The following is a 10,994-nucleotide window of genomic DNA, read 5'->3' on the forward strand; positions in this document are numbered from 1 at the left end:
ATATATGGAGGGTTATATGGTATTAGGGTGGGCTTTAATAACGGGCTGGACTTGGCTGCTCAGCCCAACTTTATTGGGCTGAATGGTCCATAATAAGTTTTAATCTATAGTAATCTATACTAATAAAAAGAATAATCGTTCACACTCACAGACGATAGTTAATATTACTATTGTACTAATATTTTTCATAAAATAAAAAATAGCCTTCTATTGATAAGCTAAATAACTTATTAAATTTTTTGAATTTTACTAATATAGTTTTTTCTTTCTGTTTTTTTAATGTAATATATCGATTTATATATTTTACTTTTTATTTATATAACTTTACAGCGTGAAAAATAATTTATTATATGCGTACAAAACGACATGACATAATTACTAGTATTAAAAAAAAAACTCTTTATACTCACAAATGGTGGTTATTGACACCGCTGCACCAACTTCTAAATATGATGATTATATCTCTAATTATATAATTTTAAAAATTAATTGTTATTAAAAAAATTTTAAAACAAAAGTGACTCATATCTTTTTAACACCACTAATTCTTTTGTTATGTTGATGATATTTTTAGTTAGATTTTTTTATTTCTTTTGTTTTAGTTTTTTCAAAATGTGTTTAGTGGTTTATATATTTAATTTATTTTTATTTATAATATATATTAAACTATAAAAAATTATTTGGGCATCCTTGACTTTTTTTTTACACTTCTTCGTTCAAATTTCATTTGGGTCATACACATCATTCAATCCCCCTCACTCTAAGGAGGAGGAGTGTCCTTCAACTCCTTCTTGAATAGGAGATTTCTTTATGTTTGAGGAGGGTCCTCGCTTCTTCGTCTTGGGGGAACTAGTTGTAGTAGGTGCCTCCCTTTTATGCTTTTTCCCTCTTCATGCTTTCTTTTTAGAATATCGAGCTTTGAACCTAACGCATTGTCTGAGGTGATATGATGGCTAGGACTACTCCTAGCTAACCTGATTGCTGCTTTGGGGCGGGGGCATTTGATAACCACCCCTTCCCACACGCACAATATGCCAGGTAATCGCCCGATTGGGTGCGGTTATAGGGGGACGTGGGTTTAACTCCCCCTCACGTCCTTAATTCAAAGCGTAACTCCCATTTTCTCCTCCTTACTTCCACACATCCTTCTTGGAGAGCAAGGGTTTTCTCCAAAAATATGTAAGTATCTCCTTCTTCTTCTACAATTCTTCTATAATTTTTCCTCTTGGCATCCTTTCATGGCGTCTTCAAATGAATCCGTTAGATTTGTGGTGGAGAGTTTCCTAGGAGATGACCCCTTAGAACCCACTTCAAGGAAGACGATCCTAGCTCGTATGAGTTCCTAAGTAGTTGAGGGGGGATCTACAACAAGCGGCGGCAGCTGCTGCTCGTCGTTTAATAGATGAGGAACCTGAAGGAGAGGAGGTAGGGGGATGAAGGGGAAGGGTCTTCCCCTGTGGAAGAGGAGAAGGGGTGTCTCAATCACCAGTAGACAGGGGACCCTCCTGTCCCAAAACTTTCACCATTGAACAGTTGATAGATGAATTCTATATCCCTCAATCCTTCACTGTTTATACCCCTTCTGCAACTAGTCGCCCCCATTCTCCTCCTGGGAATTGGTTGTGTTTCTTCTCTGCACAGTTACGGTTAGGTTGATGTTTTCCCATTCCCCCTTTTTATGCTAATGTTTCTCGCCTCTTTCAAGTGCTCTTAAATCAATTGTCCCCTAATTCTTTTAGGGTTTTGGCTAATTTTTTGTACGATTTTTCATTTTCATGGATCCCTCTGTCAACGCTAATGCTTTTCCCCAGTGCTTTCGATTGAAACGTGCTGAGACATGTTTTTTCCAACATTTTGGAGAGTGAAGAGCAGGCAGAAAGGACACCCCCTGACGAAGAGCAATGCATCCTATAGTGGGGGATAGCTTGAGTGAAGGAGCCTCGAAGCCGAAGGAAGACATGCCCCCTAGCTGCTAATGGAGGACCCCTGGATGCCCCCATTCCCAAGAATCGGGTTGAGAAAGAGAAGGAAAACCCCGTTTGTGGGAAGAAAAAAAGAAAATGTACTTGCCCCTCCCCTTCTGGAACAACTTACTCTTTTAATTTATTGATGGGGATGAGACAAAAATTTCCTCTCCTCTTTTTAGGAAATTTTTTTTTCTCCCCTCGGCCATGTTTTAGACCGGGGCAGTGATGTAATGACTCTTGCTTTCTGCTTTATTTCATGACTAGTATTCATCGTATAACTTGTGCTATGTCATTTATTTGCTTTCTTACTTTTGACTAATGTCCGTGTCTTGCTTGGAGGAGACTTTCTGTATATTATGAGAGATACCCTCTGTGGGGGATACTTCCTTTAATATTCTTTCTACATCCTACGTTCTTAGCAACAAGGTTAATTTTCATGTTATATTGCAAAATGTATGCATGTGAAGATGAATAAAAGGCATATGAGGATTTGGACGGGGATCAGGTTTCCCTCGATAATGGATGCCTGCATGATTTTTAGCAGGGCTTACTCCTGTGTTGGTTTGTGCATCACCTAATTATATTATGTACAGTTGGGAAATACCGTACCTCTATGTGGGATGTCCCAACCTAGGAAGGAAACCTCCAATAGGGGTTTCGTCTGGTGACAAGGAACGTCCTTTGGGAGGATTTATTCTTTGAGAAGGATGTCCTTTATGAGGACTTGTGTAGTGAGGGGAGATGTCCTTCAGGAGGACTTATATAGTGAGGGGGATATCCTTAGTCACACATAGTACTTTTTAAGATTGTGTATATTCCAAGGATGCGGCAGGGGGCGTCCGTCAAGATCTTCTAGTTCGTAAGCCCCTCGTCCTATTACTCATGTGACATTGTAAGGTCCTTCCTAAGTAGGATCTAATTTTCCTACCGATTTCATGGTATACAACCTTCATACTACTAGATCTCCAACTTGGAAACTTTGGGTTTTCACCTTCCGATTATAAGCATTAATCATGGTATTTTTGTATCTTTGTATGTGAATAAAAACTTCCTCCCTCAATTTTTCAATGAGATCCAAGATTCTTTTAGGAGTTCAGTATTACATTCTTCAAAAAATGTCAACAATTACAAAATTAGGCTAATCTTTTCAATAATAACATTATTTACATAATTACGTCAATAATCACAATATTATGCTAATATTTTCACTAGCATTATTATTTACATTATAATGTCAACAATCACAAAATTAGGCTAATATTTCCAATAATAATATTATTTACATAATTACGTCAATAATCACAATCTTACGCTAATATATTCAATAATATTATTATTTACATAATAATGTAACAATCACAAATTAGGCTAATCTTTCCAATAATGACATTATTTACATAATTATATCAATAATCACAATATTACGCTAATATTCTTGATAATATTATATTTACATAATAATATCAACAATCACAAAATTAAATATTTTCAGTAATAACATTTCCAATAAGAATCATAAAAAACGTATAGTTCCGTTGTGCATATGTACAAACAGATCATATTTGCTTTAAGCTTTTTTTAGTCTATCAAGTGAATTTTGTCAATAGAACTAGTCACATTTATCCATTTTTTGTCAAGAAAAGAAAATGTTGATAGAAAAAAGTAGATAAAACTGAGTAGTACTATAACAAAAAGTTCATGTAATATTCTAAAGAAGCTATAAGCATGCTTGACCCATTTGTATATGTGTGCAAAGAAACTATACATTTTTAGATAATTAATGAGTACAATAATAAAAAATTCATGATAATATCTTCAATCCTTAAAAATTAGTATATATATTTTTTATGATTATATAATTAGGCTAAGCTTTTCAACAATTACAAAAACTAATACTTATATTTGTGTATAGATTATGTCTAGTGGTACGCCTCCTCTACCACGAGGTCGTGGACGTGGCCCGCCAGTTCCACCGGTGTCGTCTGATGCTTCCCACGTTGGGGAAGCCACCACCTGACACAATAGTGCCTTCAGTCGCCGCGCGGACTCCAGATGATGCTGGACCATCTGCTGCGGTACCCCCGCTAAGGAGGCCGGACATCCATTTGCCACACTAGCGGTTGATCCTGCCCGTCTGTGGGCTGCTCCTGCAACACCAGCACCAACACCACCAGCAGTTCCCCCACCATCAGCGTGTCAGTATATCTGCCTCGATGAAGTAAGATAATTTTGTTTCTGATAGAAAATTCCACGAGCGCATCAATGGGGTAGTGCGAGGACACTTTCCCCACCCTTAGGGATGTTTGAGGCTGGTGCCGCAGAGCACCAACAGTTCTGGTTCGAGAACATGAAGGCAATTAATGTCATTTAAAATAATTTATTATCTTATAACCTAAATTATTACATGAATTTTACTAATGCTTTTTGAATTTGATATTTTGTATAACCTATTGGTGGGACTATGACGACGATTCTATATTTCGGGTCTTCCAGATGTGGGCCGACAAATACATCTGAAAAAAGTTTTTCATTGCCTGGAGGGAGCTGGTCAAGCCATTTTGGCTGGCCAACGACATAGGGCTCCAGCTCTAAGCCTACCAGGCCAGCGGGGACTTCAGAGAGGAGTCCACAAAAAATAAAGCAAATCGAATGGCGAACACCACGACATTCTCTAGTCTGTACTGTGTGGGATCCTCCTCTGTCGACATGCACAAGAGAAAGATGGTAAGTACATTATGTTGTTTTTTAAGTTTTATCATTATTTTATAAATATTATGCTTACTGTTTTATTCTTCTATAGAAGATAGAGCTCGATCGGCTGCCCAAATAGATGGAACTGTTTGCCAGATGCTACAAGAAGGAGGATGATGGCTGGAGCAGCCCGAGGGCGGATGAGGTGGCGGTAATTTTTATTTTTTCTTGTAAATAAATTTGGGGTAGTTCTGAGAATTTTATTTGTTTTGCAAGAGACGTTCCAAAAGTTGATAGAGGAACATCAGCTTCAGCCCACGATATCCCAGCCGAATTGGAAGCTTTAGTGGCAATGACCGAGCAACATCTGTAGCTGGCTGCAGCCAGGTGCAAGAACAAAGACTGTGTATTTTGCCTTGGTTCAACCACGTCTCCAACTACACCTATACATCACCGTCGCAACCAAACCCGGCCATGGAGAACCGCATCGGCCAACTGGAGATATTGATGATCAACATGACGGCCATTATCAAGAAAATGCGGGCCAGCTCCTCGACTGCGGGACCGTCACAACTGATCGCCTCCTCTAGTGCCCTAGCCTCAAACAAACCCCCCGATGCGAAACGATGACAATATGGGCGACACTTATACAGAGGATTTAATTAAGTATTAATTTTTTTTAATTTTATAATTGGATAATGTTTTATATAAATATAATATTTTCATAAATTATTCGTGTTTTATAATTTTTATTACATTCCATCATTTCATATTTATTAAATTTATTATTTATTATTTATTAAATAAATTTAAATATATAAATTAAATTATAAAATTTTATATAAAATAAAAAATTTAGAACGATTTTTTTAGAATAATATTACAAATCTATAAAAAGACACCATTCATAAAACCATTCCGAAAGTAGTTCTAAAAACATGTTCCTAATAAACTTGACCGTTCTTAAATGTATTGCAATGTAAATTGATACAAGCACCACATTGTGTTGCAGAAAATATTTCCAAAACAGTTGTAAAAGACTGTTCCAAACCAAAAAGAGCGTGCCTAACAGAATTTTAAATTTAGATAACAATACAATTCCAATTACCTTTCCTAAATACATCACCAGGACAAATACAAATCGTTCCAAAAATCAGACCTAAGTATTCTTATTGACGTTCCAAATGTAACCAGAATTATAATACATAACCGTTCCAAATTTATCCAATGCATTCCAATGAAAAAATGTCTTCTTATATTCAATTTCAAAAATAGGAACAATTATCACCAGTATGTTACAATTTTCGCTCCAGTTGGGAACGATCCTTCACCAATCGTTCCTAAACTTTTATAACGCCATCTATAATGACGAATTGTGAACCATTGTAAAAATAATTTCTTTAATTTGTAGCCGTGCCGAAAATTGTGCATAAAACCCGCATTTTTTTTTTGTAGTGATTGCTCCGTTTTTGTGTTAATCGAAACAACAATTTTTTTCTTCCAAGATACAACGACTTGTGATTTCAAAATAGCAACACTACAAACTTTGAGAATAACGAGCCAAAAAATATTTTAAAACTATCTTACTGAAACTCTACTTGCAAAATGCTTTAACTGCTTAAGAATGCTATGGAAATGAACTAATGGAAATAAAGTGAATAGAAGACCTACTTATAAAAGTCCAAAGAATAACACTGAAATACATATGCCAAATCAGAAAAGACACATTAAAGAGATTATGACTTTTCATCTGAGTTGATGTATCGTTTCACCCAAATATTTTACTTAGTGAACACATCATTTCAACCAAAAATACACAAGACAGTCAGATGATGATCGAGCCCTATCAATTATGATAATTTTATCTATATTTCCGATACAAATTATATTATCACTAAACTAATATTAGTTATATATAATAAAAATAATATGAAGTTGTCTATTCCTTCATTAATTGTACATTTTTTAATGTAACATGAGGTAAATTATACATTATTTTTTTACCGCGTCCATTAACACATAGGATAAATTGTATTCAACCCCATTAGTTTAATGTAAACATATGCTTAGCAGTTTATAGTTAATTATTTTATGGTTTATATTAATTATTAATTTTTTAAATTATTTAATAATTAAAGATAATCAAGAACATAACTTTACTAAGTGCAAATAATTTTTGCTTGTCAATCTAAATAATTAATAAATGCATCAAGATAATTATTATTTAGTCATTAATAAACAAAATTGAACAAGCTGAAACACAAACCTAAAAATTTTGAAATCGTCAAGCTCAAGCTCAAGCTCAAGCTCAAACTCAAACCCGAAATTTTTGTCGAACCCGACCCGTTACACCCCCACTCATTGACTATATATAAATAATAATAATTTTTAAAAAAACATTATATTGATTAACTGGCAAAAAAAAAACACAGATCAAGTGGTACAAGTTAAAACCCACCATTTCTAGAATCAGGTCAACAAAGCACGACATAAAGCAGATCAAAACAAAATCTGAAGTTCGATAAATCAGAAAGGAACATCTCTATTGAGGTAAAATTAAAACCTGCCCTGTTGCCATTCCTAAGACCAATAACTCCTTCATATAAAAATGTCCAAAAAATAAGATAACATCCCGATGCCTAAACGTTCGTCTTGTCGGAAAACTAACTTACCATCCCATCAAGGTCTTAGAAATCACCTCATCGGAAAAATAACTTAACATCCCATCAAGGTCTGAGATCGTATTTGATTTGACAAAAAAAATTTCATGCCTAATCCAACTTCAGCTCGAAATTTCTTATATGACCTGACCTAAATCTAAACGTAATACTAAATGATCAATTCATTTAAAAGTTCAAACAGTCCAAGAATCAAAATACGTAATTTAATAACTCCGTAATGTAGTTACCTAATATTTGAATGATCTAACGTTTACGAACTCGAACACACAGCTACCAATTACTAATAACTCTAATACGCCCCGTCATATCAAGCGGACAACATCTGTTTTGTGAAGTCTAAAATTCAATTCTAAAGTAGGATTTGAAGTCAGAATCACATGTCTGAACTAAGTTAAATGACTACATTGCCTAAAAGCTTAGGTTGTTCACAGAAAAAAAATTCATGCTTTTCCTCACCTGGAGGAAAAAAGACGAGAAACCATAGCAGAAACCAGCTTTCTTGGAAACTTGCTATCAACAAACTCTTAAGAGTATCTACATCAAACGGGCAGACAATTCATCATCATGGATCGATCTTCAAAATTATACTTCACAAAACAAACTCATACTTCGTATGCTTCTAGCAGTAAAAAAACAAGTAAAGAGAAAGTGTAGTTTATGTGGTGGAACGAAGAACTGCAACTAAAAGCCTAGACTTTTCCTGTCATTGATTTTCGAGTTCAGTTCGTCCAAGGAAGGAATCCTGCAGCCACTCTTCAGAATTCTGCACCACCAAGCCTTAATCTCATCCTGCGAAAGAAGTGCAAATCTTCAGTTCAGTGTGATAGATGCAATGCAGCTGATACATGGTCGGTTGAAATGCCAAGAAAACCAGATGGGCCGTCTCGGAATATATGCCAAGATGTACCGTCGATGCATGCAGTGATGAAACTATCACATGAAGCTTCAAAATCGAAAAATAACTTATGGTCAACATGGAATGTAATCTTGACATGGTATACTAAGAAACTGTCATTTTAACACTTTGTTTGCCCCTCTAAATTATCTCTCAAATGTTAACCAAAGACACACAAACAACCCTCATCACAGATGGCTTATCACCTTTGGGCATCTCGTGATCGCTCAATGTCTTTGTTGTTAAGAAGTATCTAAACATGTTGAGATATCAGATCTTCTACCAAGATATAGCTCACAATATAACACACACACACACACACTCTTTGATAACCAGTCTCTTATAATTTCCACATATTACTCATTCCATAAGAAACATCTTTTGGAAAGGGGTGAAGAAACAGAAGAAAAACTAACCTCCAGAAAATCATGGTTGGAAACATACTGACTCCCAACAGATGATCTGATGCCACCAACATCTACCAGGATCGACTTTTTGGACTCGCAACTGTTATGTTCTCTAGCATCCCCTATCGATTTATCAGAAAGAGGAAAGAGGAAAGAAGAAAGAAAAAAAGAAGATGCAATGAGAGTAATGAACAGAATGATTACCAGCTTTAATTGTTCAGGCCAAACTGCATGTGCATTATCAATTTGATCAGAAAATTGATACTTTTTTACAATAAAATATGGAATGCCATTTACACACCTGTTATGCAAGCAACGTAGTAACTAGTTCCCCCTAATCCTGCTTCCAACTTGCCAAGCCGCAAGCGCAGGAAAAATCCATTCAAATGCGACACAGAGACATCGGAGTCCATCCATCTGAAATCAAGAGCACTAAGAAATTAGTTATAGGTTAACTGAAACGACTAACTAATGAATAAAATGTTCTGGCAATAATAATTCAAAATAGTCAAACAAGCCTCAGAAAAACTCATCATCTATTGGTGTCTTTTGAGCACACTTTTACCTCAGAATATCCGCACGAGACAGGCGCAAGTTCCTTACAGCATGAAATATTTCTGACTGTGCAACTGTACTCTGCACAGTAAAAATATTACATGGCGGAAAATTCTGACTATCTTTTACATTGTTTGCAAAATTTGATATGGCGCTTCTTTGAATCTCATTTGAAGCAGAAACTATTTTGTTTGAGCACTTCTTCATATCTGAAGTCAAATTACTAGGAAAAGAACCCAAATTTAGCTTCTTGCTGCAAGTAGCTGTGTGATCATCAGCAACTAACTTTTGAACTTCATCTCCCCTTTGATAGCTAGAACATTTCTCATTGCCATCACGAAGCTGCAGACGGCAAGCAGTGAAATGGCTAAAGACAGAAACATTTTGTTCTGATCTCCAATGCTTAGTCGAGGACCCCAAGGGACATGAGATTGCCCAATGATCTAAACCGAAACATCTAATGCACAAACAGGGAGATTCTCCAAACCTTTCAAATGAATTAGATTTTGCTAGGAGATGCTCAAGCTCGGGTTCTGTTACCTGCGGACATTCACGTAAATCATGGGTGCTGCCACAAAAGAAACATGTTGCTCTGGAAGTTGAAGTATTTATTGTTTTTGATGGTATGTGCCTGAGGGCATCCAACCGTCTTGCAAAAATGGATGCCATTGCCTCCGAACTTCTAGATTTAGGAGAAGGTGGTATATGAGACAGTTTAGCTGGAGATTTAAGATCAACAGATGCCTCCCCATTAGTAGTAAACATTTGGACCTCCTTTTCAGAAGCATAAACCTGACAGTCCCGGGGAACATCCTTCGCCTCAGAACTTTTATGATCAATAGGAAAAACATCATTTTCCTGACTATCATGATCGGCTTTTGGGCAACAAGTGGAGCACACGTTGGCATCTTGACTGACCTTGTCGCATTTTTCTAACATACGAGTTCTTGTAGAAAGGCGAGTAATCCACAAACTGTTCAAAGGATTAGTTTTTTCCGGCTTATTACTTACAGCTAACATAACGTCGCCAGTTGTTCTGTCTGCAGTGCTATTCATCTGTTTATCTGAAGTATCAAATCGAATGACTCGATCTTTTGGTCTATTAGATACCAGGATGTCTGAAGCTTTATCTCCCAGCAAATCAGTCTCGGTAGCATGTGGGGCACAAGCAGAGTCTGCAGCAAATACCCAGGGTTTACTCGGCCGGCCAACAATTTTTGGATTCACTTCTTTATGAGAAACAACAATCTGCTTGCAAGAGTTATCATCATTTCCGTCATGTGATCTAGGAAGATTCTCAGGTGAGGTTTTGTCAGCCACCACAACCTCTTCCAGTTCTTCTATCGAATCACCTACATTCTCCATTCCAGCATCAGGCATACTTGTGTTTCTACAGTATAAGGACTGGAATATAGATTTGAACCCCATATTTCGGCTTGCACAATCATGTGTTTCGTTGAACATGAAGTTCTCCTGGTTATTCTTGCCATAAACATCATTGGTACAAGCAAGGGTGAAAGCAAGGGAAGAAGAATCCTCTTTATTAGGACTTGAGAGACCCTTCACCATGTTTGATATCCAATTCATAAAAGAACTATCACGTCTGACGATGGATGTCGAATCAGAACTACCTTGAAACTGTTTCATCCTTTTGCTTCCAACTATCAGCCCCTGATCATATCTCTGTCTCTTTATACCTCTTGCAAGTAATCCAGCACTATTACAACTTTCGACACTCGCATGGCTGTCTTCATCATCATCATTCGATGATCTCCCATAGATATCTCCATCAGATAAT

The 10,994-nt window shown here is 36.4% G+C and overlaps 1 protein-coding gene across 1 annotated transcript in view; it reads right to left on the minus strand.

The window, feature by feature from the left end:
* The window catches only part of LOC105158533, a 6,207-nt gene continuing 3,214 nt past the window's right edge, over positions 8,002–10,994 (minus strand). Inside the window, 4 exon segments of the mRNA XM_020692824.1 lie at positions 8,002–8,128; positions 8,651–8,763; positions 8,943–9,058; positions 9,207–10,994. The exon segment at positions 9,207–10,994 is cut by the window's right edge and continues 5 nt beyond it. Of these exon segments, the coding sequence (XP_020548483.1) occupies positions 8,021–8,128; positions 8,651–8,763; positions 8,943–9,058; positions 9,207–10,994 (2,125 nt within the window). The 3' untranslated portion in view covers positions 8,002–8,020.

Source organism: Sesamum indicum, linkage group LG3, assembly GCF_000512975.1.
Source record: "Sesamum indicum cultivar Zhongzhi No. 13 linkage group LG3, S_indicum_v1.0, whole genome shotgun sequence".
Lineage (NCBI taxonomy): Eukaryota > Viridiplantae > Streptophyta > Magnoliopsida > Lamiales > Pedaliaceae > Sesamum > Sesamum indicum.